Below are 19756 nucleotides of genomic sequence, written 5' to 3'. Positions count from 1 at the left end.
TAATTTTAATAGTCAAATATTCCGGAAAATCAGAATTGTTCAATGGTGGAATATATGAATTCTAGACAGAAGAAACATCATAAATGAAGTTGAATCCCACAGAATGATCTCAGATTCTTTTTTTTTTAAGATTTATTTATTTATTTTCGAGAGGGAGAGGAGAAAGTGAGGGGTGAGGCAATGGGAGAGGGAGAGGGAAAGTGGACTCCTCGCTGAAATTGCAGCCTGATGCAGGACTTGATCTCAAGACCCTGAGATCATAACTTCAACCAAAACCAAGAGTTCAGGGCCCTGGGTATCTCAGTCGGTTAAGCGTCTGCCTTCATGTCAATTCATGATCCCAGGGTCCTGGGATGGAGCAGCACGTCAGTCTCCTTTTTTGGTGGGAAGCCTGCTTCTCCCTCTCCCTCTGCTGCTTCCCTTGCTTGTTCCCTCTCTCTCTCTTCCAAATAAATAATGTAATCTTAAAAAACAAAAACATAAAACAAGAGTTGGATGCTTAACACACTGAGCTACTCAGGCACCCGAATCTGTGATTATTCTCTTATGTTCTCCCTGTTCTGTTGACTCCAGCATAAGGTGACTATTTTATGTGAGTTAAGAATGGGTCATCTCCATCCTAATCTTATCATATGCTTTTAATGCCTAACATATTAGCTTCCACTTGCAGACCAGCAAAGGACAAACGTTATACTGGAAGGTCTGTGTCAAAGGCCAGGGGGCTGCCCCGGTGGCAGGTTGGAGTGCAGGCAGCAGGTGTCTGGGGAGCAGTGTGTGCTTGCCGCACAGAAGTACACAGCTGAGTCTTCAGGCTGCGTGTCTGCGATGTGCAGGGACAGATGTCTGGCCGTCCTGTTCAGTAAGACAGTGAGCCTTTGGTCTTCTTTTGTGGTCATAGTTGAATGAATGTCTATAAGGAGCTGGGGACATTTTCCAAACTCTTGCTTATACCAAGAGAAGTAATGTGAGGCACTGTCTGAATAGCTGCAGTTGATGACAGAGCTGCGTCCCTGCTGCACACTCAGGGTAGAAGGCCGCTGCTCCACAGTCTCTCCTCGGCTGAACCCTGTGCAGAAAGAAAAGGTCAGAGACAGGAGAAGAGATTCCAGGTTCTTACCCGTCCGAATGCTCTTTTCTACACTAACGGGGGAAACCTGAGTAAAGCCAGACTTGACTTCTGAAGACCGTCCACTAATATCCTCCGTGTCCCATACTTGACAACTCACAGCTCAGCTGCAGCCACGAGAACACGATTAAAGCTCCCCTGGATGTCCTCATGGCTCCTCCCCATTAGACCAGCTTCAGAACTGCAGCCTCCAGCCAGCTCAGCTCCTGCTCTTGTCAGGCCGTCCCCTTCCCCTAACAGAGGACTTTCCCACATGGTCCCCCAGCCAATGAGAAAAAGGCCCTGCTCCTGCCACAGTCTAGTGCACCAGATGCAGGAAAACGAGCCCTCCACGTGTTCTGCGCAGGCAGGTGCACTTCCGTCTGTGGTCACAGCGCTACTGATCTCACCGGGGAAATGCGCTTCTCCTTGCCTGTGCCTCCAAGGGGCTCACCTGCAGCAAGACGGCAATCAGTCAAGCAAATTATATGTTAGATCAGGGATGGAGTGCACAGCGAGAATGTGGAGATCAAGATTTATACCTCTGCGCACCACTGAGTCACTGATAGTAAGCTGGAAAGAGGTAGATGCTATCGCTGTTTATTCCGTGATGGGCCTGCTGCACATGTCTGACATCAGCAAGGAATGAAGATTTACTCCCTTCAACAAAGAAAATAGAAAACCTTCCCTTTCTGCCAAATCTACCGTCCTCAATGGTCTGTTATGGAGAAAAACTATTTCTAAAAGGAACATGGGAGCCAAGGATTAGAGTTAGAGAGAGAGCATCAGTTGATATTTCAAATGGCTCTTTGCTCAGACTCTGCTCTTCCTGCTTGGTCTTGCTCATGACCTTGTGATTTCCAGAGAGGTGACTGTACCAACAGTCAAAATGTTTCATCTTGGGGCGCCTGGGTGGCACAGTCATTAAGCATCTGCCTTCGGCTCAGGGCGTGATCCCGGTGTTCTGGGATCGAGTCCCACATCAGGCTCCTCAGTTAGGAGCCTGCTTCTTCCTCTCCCACTCCCCCTGCTTGAGTTCCCTCTCTCGCTGGCTGTCTCTGTCAAATAAATAAATAAAAATCTTTTTTAAAAAATGTTTCATCTTCCCTCAATTAAGATGACAGTGACAAAAGTAAAAGTCCAAATCTCAAAGATAAGGGAGCAGGGGAGTAACTTCCATCTGTTATTACTATGTCAACTATAGGAAACTTTTTGACCCAAGCTTTGAATAATTTTCATAGAGAAATCTGACATGATTTAAGAAATCTATTTGAATCCTCTGTGTCTTATATAATGCAGAGTATTGAAAGAAAGAGTAGAAATTCTACTGATGAGAAAACCTCAAGATGCAAACTCAGAAAATATAACCGTATGTAACTTTAAACTTGCAGTGATTACATTTTCTCCAATCAAAATAAATAACATGTCCTCCAGTGCAATTACTGACTCGTAGCCCCAGGACGATTTCCTCTATAGTGTTACCATCTATCCTGTCACGCTTCCCACTTCCTGGCAACACTGCTTCATGTTCCATACTCCATCAGATTTCTCCTAAACGCCACTACAGTGTTCTTTCCCTGATGCTCATTGATAAAGTTCTCCAGTCCTTGAGTTTCCAGAATTATCTCTCTCTGACAAAACCTCTTTCTCATTCACATGAATTTCTGGAAATTTCTGATGACCTCTGTGAGAATGAATCCAGGGAAGTATAAATATTGCATGTGTTCCAGGAATGGTACCAGCAGGAACCTGGCCCTAAAGAACTATCAGGAGAAAAGGTTTCTGGGAAGGAAGACTACCTCATTTCCAAAAGTGGAAGCCCCTTTCCTGTGATTCCTACTCATGGATCCTCTGAATTGACAAAGAATAAACTTACCTTCCTTCCACCTTTCCCACCCTGAAAGATTTAAAGGCAGCTATGGTGAAGAACATCAACTGAATATATAAACATATGTGAATATATGAAATTGTTTTTATGAAAGGAAAACGTCTTGATTCGAGGAAATTTCCTTTCTCTCACCCATTCTTTATTAAATAAGAATTCTCAGACTCTTCTCTTGGAAAATTCCCCTCTTCTCCAAGATAGGTAGTTAGGTCAATATTTGCGCTTTTTAGGCGTGACATGCAGAACAGAATGTAAGGGACTGAATGTGACCATTCATATGAATAATGCTATTTTATGTATTAACTGTTGCACTGATGAGGCCATCCATTGGACAAAATTCCCAGCTCCCTGATTGTTTCATAGAATATTTTCTACTTATGAGGGTTTCGGGGGGGGGGGTAATGGGCTAGCCCAGTGATGGGTATTAAGGAGGGCACATATTGCAAGGAGCACTGGGTGTTATATGCAAACAATGAATCGTGGATCACTACATCAAAAACTAATGATGTACTGTATGGTGACTAATAGATCATAATAAAATAAAAATGAATAAAATAAAATAACAAAAAAGTGAAAAAAATAAAGTGAGTTGCTTGTAGACAAAAATGAAAAAATAGGGATGCCGGGGTAGCTCAGTCAGTTAAGCATCTGCCTTCCCTCAGGTCATGATCCCAGAGTCCTGGGATCGAGTCCCGTGTCGGCTCCTTCCTCAGTGGGGAGTCTGCTTCTCCCTCTGCCTGCTGATCCCCCTGCTTGTACTCTTGCTCTCTCTCTCTGGAAATAAATAAATAAAATCTTTTTAAAATAAATAAATAAATAATAATAAAATAAAATAAAATAAAAAATAAAAGAGCATAATTTCTTTCTGGATTCTGGCTTTCTCCTTGAAACCTTACTTTGGAGTTTCAAAATTTCCAGCCACAGATATCTATACAATTTGTGAGATCATTTCAAAATGAAAATCTGGAATCTTTATTCAAAAAGCAGGGAAAAGGTGTCATCAGGTGATGTTTCTAGGGGAGCCATTTATCTAAAATGCTTTAACTCTTCATACATATTAGTTTCATGTCTCTGAATTTGATTTTTGAAAGACTTTGTTCTTTTCAACCATCTCATTCAGGTTCTAAGAAAACCGAGGCAGACGTGCTGAGGCTTCCGGTGCACCTCGTGCCCCACACAGGTATCGCCTCTGCTATTGTCAACCCCCCCGGACACCTTCCACGGTGAAGGAGCCTATGCTGCCTCGTCGGGTTGCCCAAAGCCCGCAGGTCTCCTGGAGTTCACGCCTGTGTTGTACATTCTGTGGGTGTGAACAAATGTAAGTACGTGTCCACCATTGTCGTGTCGGAGATGTGGGCTCACTGCACTGACCGTGCTCCGTGCTCTTCATCCCTGCTGCTCCGCTCAACCCTTGGCAACCACCGCCTTTTACCCCCTCCAGAGTTTTGCGTTTTCCAGAATGTCATAAGAATCAGACCTTATGTAGCCTTTTCAGATGGGCTGTTTTCACTTAGTAAAACGCATATAAGATTCCCCTATCTCTTCATCACTTCATGGCTCATTACTTTTTAGCACCAAATCATATTCCATTTTGGATGGACCACCATTTGTTTATTCATTCACTTATTGAAGGACATGCTGCTTACTTCAGAGTTGTGGCAATTATGAATAAACTGCCATAAAACACCTGTGTACAAATCTGTGTGTGGACATAAGTTTTCAACCCCTTTGGGTAAATACTCAGGAAGCCACTGCTGGATTGGACTGTAAGAGTATGTTTAGTTAAAATAGTATAAGAAACTGCCAAACAGCTTTATTGAAATGTCCATGTAAACACTTTCCTTCTGTAGTAATTTCCCGACAGAATTTACTACGCCCTTTGCTGACGTCGAAGCCCCAGTTAGTCCAAAGCAGGCACAGACCCCAGGTGGCCCTGCCCGCTGCTCAGTGCACACACCACCTGCCGTGACCCAGACCCCGAGCCTACCTGCGCTCCTGCCTGTGTCCTGCTGCCCCACGTGTGTCTCTGCTCAGGCACTTGCTCCTCCCACTCACGGGAGTCACTTAGAAAGGACAAGGACAAAGTAAAATTACTATGAATTTCAAGACAGCGAGGGCCCAGCATTAAACCAAGGGCAGGCTTCCTTGGGAGAGCAGGGGGCTGTGTAACTGCCCAGGTCCCCTGTTCAAGAAGCTGGCTCTGCTCCCAGCTTTGGGAGTCTACCCCTTTATCTCCATCTGAATTTTCAGGGACCCATCTTTCCTGTCAATGCCCTTTTGTCAACATAACAACCAGAGCAGGCTGGGATTCCCTTGTGCTGGAATCCTTACACATGCAAGTTTCAACTTTGGGTTTGGGGTCAGAAGTCTTTGTTTCTGGATACAACAGAGATGGGGATCATTTAGGGTAATCCTGGAAGCTCCCTGCTCCCTTTACCAAACTAGGAATGATGTTACATAATCATGAGTCGTAGATTCACTCAAAATGCAAGGAAGGGCAGTACATTTTCATGGAACAGAGTGAAAATTTCCATGAGCTCTTCCCACAAGGTGCTATTTAGAAATTACTTAAACGGACACTTCTGGCAGTGATATGTACGTATTGTATAAACTGAGCAATAGAAATCCTTAAGATTTTGTCATTCTAAGTGTTTTCTTCCTCAGGTGCTCAGAGGATAAGCTCTCATGTCCCCTTAGAGTCACTAACTTTGGAATAATATGAGCTCATCTAAGGCACTTACGCTCTAAGATCCTGACTTATTCTTGCATGAAGTAAAAGTACTATTTACAGGGTATTACCTTGCTGAAATAAAAAGTATATGTAATTGAATAATTAGAGTGCCTGACCCTCAATAAAACTATTTTATTTATTTATTTGACAGAGAGAGAGACAGCCAGCAAGAGAGGGAACACAAGCAGGGGGAGTGGGAGAGGAAGAAGCAGGCTCCCAGCGGAGGTGCCCAGTGCCGGGCTCGATCCCATGATGCTGAGATCATGACCTGAGCTGAAGACAGAAGCTTAATGACTGAGCCACCCAGGCGCCACTAAAATTATTTTGTTATATTTGTATTTCCAAGAGGAAAAAGATGAATACAGACTGGAAAAAACATTACACATATTCTCATTACTATCCTTTGATAGTAGAACCATCTATAGGTAACTAAAAAATTAGTCATCTCTTTCTTTTCTTCATTATCATCTATTTTTTGAGTCTTTTCCATTTGGGTAATTTACATATAATTTATATGCTAGCTGCCAGAAGACCTGCTTTCCCAGGGCAGTAGATAGGGGCATCTCTATCACTTGCTCCAAAGTGCCCATGGTAGAGAAAAATAAGGTCAAGAAAAGCAAGTGAAATGACAGCCCTGATGGATCTCATTTTGGAGGGAAAAGGTGCTGTAACATGGATCTGAAAATCTGAAAAGGACCCAAGGCTGCTGTGGGTGCAGATGCCCCAGGGAGGGGCTGGGGCGCAGGCACAGCTGCAGTTGGCATGCAGGCCCTGGATCAGCAGGCAGCGCTGTGTCTCCAGGGCGCACAGGTAGAAGGCTGCGTCTTCCAGCTGGGAGGCCACGATGTGGAGGGTGCTGGACCATTCCCTCGTGTTCAGTGTGCAGTTCAGCCTTCCGCTCTGCTTCGTGCCTGAAGCCATGAAAAACAGGGAGGTGAGGCCACTACCCCTGGGTTTCTGTCGGAACCACTGCACACTCTGCACTGAGCTAGAAAAATTGCACTTCAGAGCAGGGCCAGCTCCCTCCAAGGCTCAGGGCTGAAGGGCTCTGCTCCACCTCCAGCCCTCTCACCCCTGCCTGGAAAGAGAAGAACAAACACAAGTCATGTCACTGGGGGTCACTGATGCAGTTTCCAAACTTGTAAAATGTCCCGAGACACACTCCTGGGGCTGTAGGACCCTCTAGGAGCTCAGTGTCAGCTCCCCCCACCACTGTGGGCTGCGGACTGCTCCCCAGCCCCATCTGGATGCCCCCACTCACAGCAAACCTGGACCCACAGGAGCCCCAGCAGAGCTCCCCAGTGGCTCTTCATATTTCTTCTTTGTGGCTGAAACCCACATCCCCAGTCTGTAGAGTGTAAAGTCCTCGGTCTAGAGAAATTGTGTTCTTACACTCAATGGGTTCCCACAGAATCTTTGAGCCAATCACACCTCAGCTTTGTTATTCGTGGAATTCGAGACTCCACCCACAGTGACCCAGGTGCACTGCATAGGAATCTCTCCAAAATTGTGCTTGCTAACAGGGCAGGGAGATATAGGCAATATTTCCAATATAGGAGGATAAGAGGGCTTTACCTTAGAACACTTTATGTAAGAAATTTGTGGCACTGTGTGGGAGGAAAGGTGAATGATATATCTAGTAGAGTCAGGGCCTAAAAGGGGTTACAAAAAACCTTGAAGACACATAGGGAAGAGTGACACCATTCTCAAAATTGCATAATTTGAAGACAATGTGACAATTCAATTATATAAAAATACCAATAAAGGAAAACTATCTGATAGCATGCATTGTGTATTGCAGAAGTAATTACAACTTCTGAAATCAAGAGTGTTCTAGAAACCAAGACAGACAGTCACCATCTGCATAGAAAATCATTCCAACCAGAAGTTGGTTGGTGAAAAATAGGTTGTGTGCATAATGTCCTCTCTGATTTCATTTCCACCTCTCCACCTCTCCAGTGCAACTGGTGGACACCCTGCTTACCCACAGAGTTGAGTCTGACTGGGCCACTCGTTGCTGCTCAACATCAATATTGTCCTCTTCCTTTCCTTCTATTTTTGTTCCTTATTTTTTCCCCTCTTCTTCTCTTCATTCTTGTTCCCTCCACTCTCAGCAGAGACCTATGAAAAGGTAAGATATCTGGGATATTGAAATAATTTCAAGCCCAGTAAGTTTGGGAGTTTTTATTCATAACAATTGACAACAGATAATGGGATGTTCTCTGTTGAGTTTCCATGGTCACAATACCGAGAAATAATCCTGTCCTGGTTATCTGTGAAGAATTATGTGCATAATGGATTTCTAGAGATATGGCCTCCAGATGTCTGAAGTTGCTATGCAATGGCAGAACTCAAAACCTGAGATGCACTTTACACAATCCCTGTCCCCCCTCTCCGCCTACCTTTGCTATCTGTAATTGGACAGGCTCACATGAGTTCTGTTCTCTAACTGTTCACCCTGGGCCCTCAGAAAGTCTTTGTTTCTTGTAAAGCCTAGAGTGCCCCCTGGAGGACTGAAGCAGTCAGCAAAGACCCCTTCAGACCAAGCAATTCAGCAGACCCAGATCCCCACCCCTTTTCATTCCAAGCTTTCTGATGAAGGAAATGCAGTTGGTCAGAAAAGAAGACACCTGCTTGGATTGAATGGGGATTACAAGTGAACCTAATCCTACTTTAGCATGGAACTTCTAGGAAATTATATCAGAAAATAATTAAGTAATTCTCATCTTGTGCTATTTATTTGATTTCTTTACCTTAGTTCAAAGGAAATCCATAATCCTTGAGCTTTTCGTTTCAATGGGATGTTCAGAATATGTAAACGAGTAATGGAATATTAATCAGCCATAAAAAAGAATGAAATCTTGCCATTTGCAATGACATGAATGGAGCTAGAGAGTATAATGCTGAGGGAAACAAGTCAGTCAGAGAAAGACAAATACCATGTGATGTCACTCATTTGGAATTTTAAAAACAAACCAAAGAAGCAAAGAAAAAAATGATAGAGAGAGATAAAGGAAGAAGCAGACTCTTAATTAAACAGAACACACTGATGGTTAGGAGGGAGAGGTTTGGGGGATGGGTTCATTGGTGAGGGAATGAAGGACTGTCCTTGTCCTGATGAGCCCCGGGTGATCTGTGGAAGGGCTGAATCACTCTATTGTACACCTGAAATTACTATAACACTGTATGTTAGCTAACCGGAAATAAAATTGAAAGAATAAACAAACAGATAAAATATATAAAAATGGAAAACATACCAGTTTACAGTCTACATGTAATTTACATGATTTAATAGAGTCAAAGAGTAGGACCCTAAGAGGTGCGGAAACTAAAAACATATGACCCCAGAGGAGGGAGAAATAAGTATAGTTTATGTCATTGGACAAAATCTTATCAAGAAGGCAAATATTCTCTTCTCTTATTTTATTTTATTTTATTTTATTTTATTTTATTTTATTTTGGTGATAAGAATAAAGGAGAATATGGATAAATCTTTATGATGACTTTTATGCCTTTTATTACTTTTAACAATAGAAACTTGTGAATATATGAATTATTAAAAGTAATAAAACATTACCTACAGAGGAAAAGCCCTTTTACTATGACTCCCAATTCTGACTCTTTCGTCACTTACTACCCTATTTTTTGTTCATCTTCACAATTTGGAGTTGATGTTTCAGATGTTTTACTGAATTTGAATCAAAAGGAAATATATAGTATTTTATTTAGACTTTATTATAATACAAATATGCATTCAGGGTATACCTTTCTGTGACTTCCTTTATCAACACAATAGTAAATCTTATACGTCTTACTCTATTAACCTATATGCATCATTGTTCCATTATATTCCATTCTGTGGATATACTCCCATTAATACATCCTTTCCTCTAGTGATTAAAAGTCAAGATGATTTATTTTTCAGGAAATACTACACTACAATAAACCTTATTAAATATTCCTCACATGAGCACATATTTTTCTAGAACAGAGACTAGGAAGAACAGAAGGAATAAACCATGAGGATAACAGGTGAAAGTTCCTCTAGCCAGAGGGGAGTCAGGGACAAAGGGTTGAGGAAGAATGGAGAGAATTCATGTTCTGATTATTCTGTGGGCAGTTTTTCTTTTTCTATTACTTTTCTTAATGCACATTGCAAATGAAATTTATCCAATCATTTGATGTACTGTTCGTGACAATTTGTCCTGATACAGAAATAGTGTGTAGTTTGCACCATCTCACTTGAGTTTTACTGTCAGAAAGCCAACTGACCTATTTAACCCTCCAGGACATGACCTACTTCCTCAAATCTGTTTCTGCCCCCAACCCTTCATGGTGAATATCAGTCTGTGTCGGCCAGGTGATTTACTAGAAAAGAAAGCAGGGCAGAGGTCCCCAGACTCTCTTTTCCTTGCTCAGGTACATGTGTTCCTCCTCCTTTCTTCCCTTCCCTTCTTTCTCTACTGAAACCTGGTTTGGGGCTGAAGCTCTCCCATCACCTCTCCTGCCACACTCTGTCAGGAAGACACTGGACATCACCACCTTCTCAGACACACTGTGTGTCTCTAAAAGTGTCACAGACACAGTCACACCCACCAGGCTGCCCTGAACAACTTGTGGGGCTGGACGTTCACTGCAAGGATGAGCAAGAGACCCCTTCATTGTTACGTGGTTTTACCTTGAAATTACTTATGCCCTGGCTGAGGGACTCTTGGCATCAAACTGTACTCAGTGTCACTAAGGAACAGCTGAGGTTGAGGATGTTACTTCTGGTTCCTACACTCTCTACATCTCTATGATTTTGTATCAAGCAGACACTGGGGTACAAACAACCACAGAGTAAGCTGGAACCAGAGTGGCTCAGTCAAAGACGCTCAGCATCCAGGCCCCTGTTCTGCTCAGAGTTTGCGCTCAGCTCCCCCTGCAGTCCCCGTCACTGTGTCATTCATGGCACAGTAGTACACAGCTGAATCTGACGCTTGCACTGAGCCTTTCTCCAGGTGAAAGGATTTGGATTTGCTGTCCAAGGTGGCTTCAAAACCGTTGTTGCTTTTCTTCTCCTGGTCCCTCAAGGCTTTCAGGAGGAGCTGTAGACCTTCACCAGGATACTGGACATACCAGAAAAGAGTGGGAGACCCTGTTGTTGAATAAGTACAGTTTATAGTCAGGGAAGCCTCTTCTGAGAGGGTCACTGGGCCTTCAGTCTGGGTCACTGAGTCTCCATGGGTTTGTCCTGAGGAAAGAGAAAAGAGACCTGTGTCACCTCGGGCATAAAGCTCTTGGATAAAATTATAGTTAAAGATTTTGCAGACACAATGGAAGAAAGAATCCAAGTTTTAAGAGGCATTTTACTTACCAAGCATTAAGAGTATCACAGTCAGGAAGCCTGGAGAACACTTCATCTCTGCAGTGTCACCTAAATAATGTTCTTCTTTCTTACCATGAAGAAACCTTGGAGTGACAGAGAAATGATGAGGGGAAGCCCACATTTCACACCGGAAATGTGATTGTGATGGGAAGCTGCACCCCCTGGTGGACGGGGACTGAGTGCGTGCGTGTTGGCCAGAATCCTCCCCAAGTCACCGTGTTTTTCATCCCTGACTTCATGAGGCACATGTGAGTCTTCAGGTGCCCTTGGAATGCTGAACAACAGAAATCATGTCCTCTCAGGTCTATTCGTTCCTAAGACACTACTGATATGGAAGTTCTTTAACACAGAATCGCAGGGTGTTTCTGTAGCTGGAGGGTAACAATCTTCTAAGCATCTTACTACAGTGCTTCATATTCTCATTGTCCACGTGGGCCAGTCTGTAACCCACTGACTGCCAGGAAAGGGGCCAGGAGTTGAACATGGAAAAAAATAATAAGTCAAGTCATTGCTGAGTGATTCTGTTTTTCTACACTGTACACCAATATTTAGAACAATGACTGTCATTTTTTATGTACTCACTAAATATGTGTTAAGTAAAAAAAAATAATGAACAACAGCCTTTATTTGAAATGCAGTATTTACTGGGTCCTAAAATAATATCAATCATAAGGAATACTATCTTTTTATTAAAAGCTTTTCAGGAAAAAAAGCTAATGGTGCACTCTTAGCAGGTCGTAGCCTCAAGCATGCTTTCCATTACAATGCCTCTGTCACATTTTGTTACCAAGATTTAGAAAAATAATAATCCCCACAAAGTAAGAAAACAGGATTAGCAGGATAATGTTCTGGAGAGGGACACATCATCTGTAAAGCCCCGTAAACATTTATCTCTAGACACAGAGATGGAAGCTTAGCTCAGGCTGTTTCCTGGAGGCCACTCTCCATAGAAATAGATCAAAGAGGTTCATGAATCCAGAGCCAACACGGGAAGTCTCCCACATGCAGAGGGAAGTAAGAAATTCTGGCTTGGATACTGTTTGGGGTCACACACGCCTTCCCTTCCCCTCCACCTTTCAAATCACATTGTCAGTCCTGCCACAAAACTATGCTAGGAAGGAATTTGGGACAAGCCCCTACAACCTTGTGTTCAGATACACGGGGAGAATCCCAAAGAGGCTGGGATGATAATGGTTGAAAGTAAATAGGGGGCGATTGGTGGCTCAGGTGGTTGAGCCTCGCGCTCTTGGTTTTGACTGGGGTCATGATCTCAGGGTTGTTGGTTGAGCCCCTCATGGAGTTGTACACTTCTCAGGAGTCTCTCCCTTTCTCTTTTCCTCTCTCTCTCCTCCTCCCCCCACTTGTTCTTCTCTCTCTCTCTCTCTCTAAAATAAGTAAATAAATAAAATCTTTTTAAAAAGGAAAAAAGAAAATAAACAGTATAGCACATGGATGCAGCAGTTGTTATCTGTAACTTTAAAAAGAAGGCCTACAGAGAAATATTTTGAATTTTGGTTCACACAAGACTTGCACACCAGTGAGCGAAGATATAGCAGAGTAAATCTTGATATTTAATGGCTTTTCTTAGCACATAATTTATATAACAATAAAATGCACCAAATTAAACAATTCTCTAAGGTTTGCCACATGTATGTATTTGTGAAACCCTCACCACATTTGAGATAATGAACATACGCATCGCCCTAAATGTTACCTCTCTGAGGTAATGTAATCCTTCTCTCAGCGCTCACCACTCCCATTTCTAGGGAACGTTTCTGTCATGAATTAGTCTACATAATTTATAACTTTGTATAAATGGAATCATATGTACTCTTTTGTCTAGCTTCTTCCGGCATAATTGTTTTGAGAGTCTTGCATAGGCATAACTGTCAAGAGTTTGTTTCTTTCTGTTGCTGTGTGGTATCCCAACACGTGCCTATAAAACACTTTGTCTATTTCCCTGTTGATGACCATACCGATTAGTCCCAGTGGGGCTCTTACAAACAAAACTGCTATGAACATTTGCACATAAAATTTCTCTACAGACATATGCTTTCATTTCTCTTGGGTCCATATCTGGGAGTACAATGACTGGATCATATGGTAGGCGTACATTTGACTTGCTTAAACCAATATGTTCTAGTAGGTCTTTTTTGTAAGTTCCCTTGCATTTTCTGCTCAAATACGCTCTCTGTTAATAAAGATAAGTTCACTTCTTCCCTTCCAAACTGTATGGCTTTTGTTTCCTCTACTTGCCTTTGACATTGGCTCGAATCTCTACTTCAATATTAAACACAACTGGCTGAGAGCCAAAATTCTTCCCTTATTTCTGAAACTGAGGAGAAAGCAGTTAAGCTTTCACCATCAAGTATGACATTTGATGTAGATTTTTCTGAAGCCCTTTTCTAAGCTGAGGAAATTTCCTTCAATTCTATCTAATTTGTTGGGAGTTTTAATCAGGAATGAATCTGAATTTTGTCAAATGCTTTTTCTGTACCTACTGAGATTACCCCCCTAAACTGCTCATCTGCTACTTGTCAATCTCTCTGGGTATATTATTGATAAATTGTCACAACAAAATACTAAAGAAGATACATTCTCCCATTTTCCCAACGATGAAACAAAGCTCAAAAGTATCAAGAAAGTTCATGGCAGAGCTAATAGTTTAGAACACAGAGCTGGATGATAGCAAAAGCCTGTTCCCTCTTTTTGACACCAGAGATTGTCAAATTTCAGAGAGAGACAGCAAATGACTTCTTCCTAAGCCTTTGAAATATTTTAAAAGTGTCTTTTATAGGTTCTTTATTTACGCAAATGGAACTACTAAAAAAGAATTAAATAATTGCAGGTTTGGATCTTTTACCAAAAGAGGAAAGAAAACATATTATAATGGATGCCCAAACTGCTATTCAGCAGCTGACAGAGGGTAGGGGCTTCACGATTCTGCCCAAACCAGTTATTCACACCCGAAATACGCTATGTACTGTAGCAAGAGTGAAAAACTCTTCCAGGATTTTGTGATTCACCAATATACTGGCGCTCCTTTCATGACTAGTGGTCACTCTGTTTCTGTTTCTAGAAACTTGCTTGTGATAATGCAGTCTAGAGCATAGCTGTTCCAATTAACAGTATAAATGTGTCTAAATTTTTAAAAAATAGAATGGCCTTATGACCTAGCAATCTAGTTATGATATATACTCAAAAATTGAAAGAATTTGGATATTTACCATAAATATTGAGACGTTTTTGAATTCCTGTTTCTACCAAAACGTGGAAGCAACCCAAAAGTCCAACAACAGATAGGAATGGATAAACAAAACGTGGTATGACATACACTGGAATATTATTGAACCTTAAAAAGCAAAGAAATTCTGACACGTGATGCAAGTGGGTGCATCCTGAGGACTTTATGTTAAAAGATGTATCAAAAAATGACCAATACTGTATAATTCCACTTCTACGAGGTCTAAAGTAGTTAAAATCATGGAAAGATAGGCAAAACAGTAGTTCTCAAGGACTTGAGGAATGGAGTAAAGGAAACTTATGGTTTAATGAGTACAAATATTCAGTTTTTCAAGATGACAAGATTTCGAGAAGTGGATGGTGGTGCTGTTTGAACAATGTAAATGTATTCGTAACACTGAACAGTTCCCTCAAAAAATGAAAATGCTCAAATGGTAAAAATGAATGTGAAAAAGATATAATTTTATAATTAAAAAAATTGAGGATATACTTAATTAAGATTTCTACTCTACAAATCTGCCTCACAAACAAATATAAGAGGGTGTTACAAGACCAATTATTAACCATTCATTACCATCCAATTTTATTTTATTTATTTTTTAAGATTTTATTTATTTATTTGACAGAGGGAGAGACAGCCAGCAAGAGAGGTAACACAAGCAAGGGGAGTGTGAGAAGGAGAAGCAGGCTCCCAGCAGAAGAGCCTGATGTGGGGCTCAATCCCAGGACCTTGGGATCACGCCCTGAGCCGAAGGATAGACGCTTAACGACTGAGCCACCCAGGTGCCCCTAATTTTAAGGCACTGAGTAAAAGGGGGTAGAGGTGGAAGGAGGGAAATGAAGAGAGTGAGGATTTTGGAGTGTGGAACATTGATCAAACAAGGAGGACTTGGACATATGCAAACTGAGTCACATGTAGGCAAAAAAAAAATGCCTTTGAAGGAGTGTTGAAGAGAAGCAGGAACTCACAAAAGGGAAAATTCACACTCTGCTCCTTCACAGGGACCACCTAGAGCCCCTAGTTATGATCCTTTGTGGATAAGACAGGTGGGAAGCAGGTCAAACTCCTGTATGCAAACTGTGGACACGCATGGTGGGGGTGTTAATAAGACAGTGAACACAGAGCAGGTCCCTTAGAAATTAACATGAGTACAGATGACTCACAGCCAACAAACCTAATTACACGAACCACTACACACACAACACTCAGTGCCTCACCCGCACATCATCGCACCCTGCGACCTGCCACCAGCGCACTCAGGGGCAGCAAGAGGGAGCTTCTGTAAGTGGCTAGTGAGCATGTGCAGAAAGCAGCCCCATCACCCGGGTTGGGAGAAACCACACATATGCAGTCAGCACCGGCCTGGAGAAAGCCAACGAAAGGGAGACTCTCAGCCCCAGTCTGGCCTCACAGGATGGAGAGAAGGCCTTGAAGTTGGTGCTCCGCGGTCCCAGGCAGTAGGAGACAGACACACCCACCGCGTGAAGGTGTGAAGCCTGACCCTGTCTGGATCTGAGCTACGGGCTCCCCGCGCACTCTGGCTAAACCCTTGCTGCTTCCACTGCGTCAGTGCTCAGCTAAATAGGATCGAGCTTTCAAACCTGTAGCAAGAGCACCCTCTGTCTCGCTTCTAACTGACTTAAGAAGAAATGAACTGATAACATAGACGGGTGCTTCCTTCTGACCCCATTGTCAGGCCAGCAGGAAATGGGACAATCAGGAGTCAGGTTGCTTCTGCTGCCGGGAGCTGGGGGTACAAGGAGGGAAAGAATCAAGCCCATCAATGTGTTGGGCTGCCGTCCTGACCTCCTTCGTTGTGTGTGATAAACTGAATTTAATCTGATGTGTTTCCCAATCAGAGCAAGCCAGTTAGCAATAACTCACAACCATAACTCAGCTAAGAGAAACCACATTCACCATGACAATGGCCAATTAGATCCATCCTTAGCTAGGAAAGCTTCAAGGGACCTTGACAGGAGCCTACCCTTGAGCAGGAGTGGGAGAAGGAGAGAATTAAATATTTACACAACTTTTTTCACTCCATCGATGTCTCTACAGAACTAGAGAAATACGTTTCTTTTTTTTAAATATTTATTTTTTTATTATGTTCAGTTAGTCAGCATATAGTACATCTTAAGTTTTTGTTGAGAAATAAGCTTTTTAAAAAGAAGGTTGTGGCTAGTAATGCTTAATTCAATGAAATGCGAACACGTGGCAGGGAGATTGGCAGCCCATCGTCTCTACAGTAGCCATTAGTTCAAATGCCTTTGTGCAATCTACTAATAATAGTAAGGTGGCTATTACATGCATATAAATGTTTTACCATATATCTCAGAAAGAAAGGTTTTCATTACATGGATGACAAAAAATTACAAGCCCTGCAATAAATTGAATTATCTTAAAACAACAGAGCTTTATTAAGAGAGACATATAAATGGAATGAAAGAGTATGTCCTAAAACGATCAAATAATCAGATATACACATAAGGTCCTTCATTTTTCACAAATCAATTTATAAATCTAATTCAAACATCAAACTTAAATTAAAACTATGAGTAAGTAGCAGAATTGACCTTTCCTTCTTTCTTTAACAAACACCTACTAAAATCGATTATGTGAAAAAGTTTGTGCTAGGTACTGCAAATATAGCAGTGAATGAGATGTAGAATTCTGTCTCTTAAGTTGTATGAGAGAGTTATTGCAAATAGATATTTACAGAATTTTATAAACAAGAATAGATTTGTGAGTTTTATCTGAAGCTCCCATTGTCAACTGACTCCTGACCTTAATTTCCCTCAAACACACAAATAGTACATACTATCCCTGGGCTCTAGGGAAGACCCATGACACAGTTTCTGAACAAAAAAAGGATCAAAGTACATAGAAAGGTCTGTCAAATTATGCCCCATTGAGAAGGAAGAAAATTATATGAATATGTAATTAATTAAAATATCTCAGGTACTTTAAAGCACATGTTAAATCAAAACTTAAAAATGAAATTAAAACAAGGAAGAACTTTGAGGTAAAGAATTGATGAAGTGGGGAATGCTCAACTCAAAATACATAAAGTGAAAAGATCATGAAACTGATTACAATACAAATATTTAGTGACAAAAGGAATATTAGCAATATTATATGATTACAGAAATATCACTTTCATATTTGCACTTTCCATATTTCTATATTTGGCATGTAATGTTTAAGGATCACAAAATAAAAAATGATTTTGAGACACAATATTTAAGTGCACATCCATAAAAAGGACTGTAGTGTTGGTACTAAAGGGTTATTAATAAGAGACAAGTCTTAATAGCAAATGTAGAGTTCTTTAAAAACTGAATTTCAGAAAAAAACATTACTAATTCCACTCAAGAATCCATTAAACAACAGTCATCAAACAAAATGTTCTAACCCTGTCTGTGTCATCTCCATTCTAATATTTTACTATATGCCTTTAACGTCTAACACATTAGCTTCTACCTACAGACAAACAACAGCACAAACGCTATCCTGGAAGGTCTGTGTCAAAGGCCAGGGGGCTGCCCCGGTGGCAGGTTGGAGTGCAGGCAGCAGGTGTCTGGGGAGCAGTGTGTGCTTGCTGCACAGAAGTACACAGCTGAGTCTTCAGGCTGCGAGTCTGCAATGTGCAGGGACAGATGTCTGGCCGTCTTATTCAGTAAGACAGTGAGCCTTTGGTCTTCTTTTGTGGTCATGCTTGAACGAATGTCTATAAGGAGCTGGGGACCTTTTCCAAGCTCTTGCTTATACCAAGGGAAGTAGTCTGAGGCACTGTCTGAATAGCTGCAGTTGATGACAGAGCTGCGTCCCTGCTGCACACTCAGGGTAGAAGGCCGCTGCTCCACAGTCTCTCCTCGGCTGAGCCCTGTGCAGAAAGAAAAGGTCAGAGAGAGGAGAAGAGATTCCAGGTTCTTACCCGTCCAAATGCTCTTTTCTACACTAACGGGGGAAACCTGAGTAAAGCCAGACTTGACTTCTGAAGACCGTCCACTAATATCCTCCGTGTCCCATACTTGACAACTCACAGCTCAGCTGCAGCCACGAGAACACGATTAAAGCTCCCCTGGATGTCCTCATGGCTCCTCCCCATTAGACCAGCTTCAGAACTGCAGCCTCCAGCCAGCTCAGCTCCTGCTCTTGTCAGGCCGTCCCCTTCCTCTAACAGAGGACTTTCCCACGTGGTCCCCCAGCCAATGAGAAAAAGGCCCTGCTCCTGCCACAGTCTAGTGCACCAGATGCAGGAAAACGAGCCCTCCACGTGTTCTGCGCAGGCAGGTGCACTTCCGTCTGTGGTCACAGCGCTACTGATCTCACCGGGGAAATGCTCTTCTCCTTACCTGTGCCTCTGAGGGGCTCACCTGCAGCAAGGCGGCAATCAGTCAAGCAAATTATATGTTAGATCAGGGATGGAGTGCACAGCGAGAATGTGGAGATCAAGATTTATACCTCTGCGCACCACTGAGTCACTGATAGTAAGCTGGAAAGAGGTAGATGCTATCGCTGTTTATTCCGTGATGGGCCTGGTGCACATGTCTGACATCAGCAAGGAATCAAGATTCAATCTCTTAAACAAAGAAAATATAAAACCTTCCCTTTCTGCCAAATCTACCGTTCTCAATTGTCTGTTATGGAGAAAAACTCTAAAAGGAACAAGGAAGCCAAAGATTAGATATTTCCAATCCCTCTGATCTCTGACTCTGCTCATCTAAGCTGGTCTCCCTGTGACCTTGCAATTTCCACAGAATTGACGGCACCAACAGTCAAAATGTGGATTCTTCCATCGGTTAAGATGACAGTCATAAAAATTCCAATGATAAAGGAGCCAGAGGAAAAGTTCCATGAGTTAGGAAACAATTTGAACTATAGACCTGGTTGATTTGTGCTGAGAAATCCAACATGCTTTAAGAAATCTATTCCTATTGCTACATGGATTATATCCTGGAAACACTGGGGGAAAGAGTAGAAAATCTCAGAATACATCAGGCTTCAGGTTCAAAAATGTACCCATATATAAATTTATTCTACAGATGCTTTTATTTTCTAGTATCAAAAGGAATGCCAGGTCCTAAATGCAGTAACTGACTCAAATCCTTAGTGGAATTTCCTCTAAAGTGTGAGGCAACTTTCTGAGCATAGAGATTTCTGCTGTTTCAGATTCCACACTCTTATTTTCTCCCAGACTCCACTCCAGTGTCCTTTTCCCAAGACATTGACAAAGTTCCTCAGTCCTGTAGATTTCCAGAATTATCCATTTCTGCCAAACACCCTTCCTCAACTACTTTAGTAACTGGATATTTTCCAATTACATCTGTATGGAAAAAAATCTAGGAAAGCCTAAATATTGCCATGTTTCTAGGGTACAGTACAAATATGCTAGTGATCATGAGAAAGGATCCCTGGGAAAT

The 19756-nt window shown here is 42.0% G+C and overlaps 1 pseudogene and 1 gene segment (V, D, J or C); both read right to left on the bottom strand.

The window, feature by feature from the left end:
• Window positions 1-4890: 4890 nt before the first annotated feature.
• Window positions 4891-7034, bottom strand: LOC130542278 (T cell receptor alpha variable 22-like; annotated as a pseudogene).
• A 3585-nt stretch (window positions 7035-10619) lies between these two features.
• Window positions 10620-11159, bottom strand: LOC130542277 (T cell receptor alpha variable 9-2-like). The segment is given in 2 exon segments: window positions 10620-10954; window positions 11078-11159. Coding segments are annotated over 2 exon segments (381 nt in total).
• Window positions 11160-19756: the final 8597 nt, after the last annotated feature.

The sequence above is a fragment of the Ursus arctos genome, unplaced genomic scaffold (genome assembly GCF_023065955.2).
Source record: "Ursus arctos isolate Adak ecotype North America unplaced genomic scaffold, UrsArc2.0 scaffold_32, whole genome shotgun sequence".
NCBI lineage: Eukaryota > Metazoa > Chordata > Mammalia > Carnivora > Ursidae > Ursus > Ursus arctos.
This window is presented reverse-complemented; position numbering and strand designations above follow the sequence as displayed.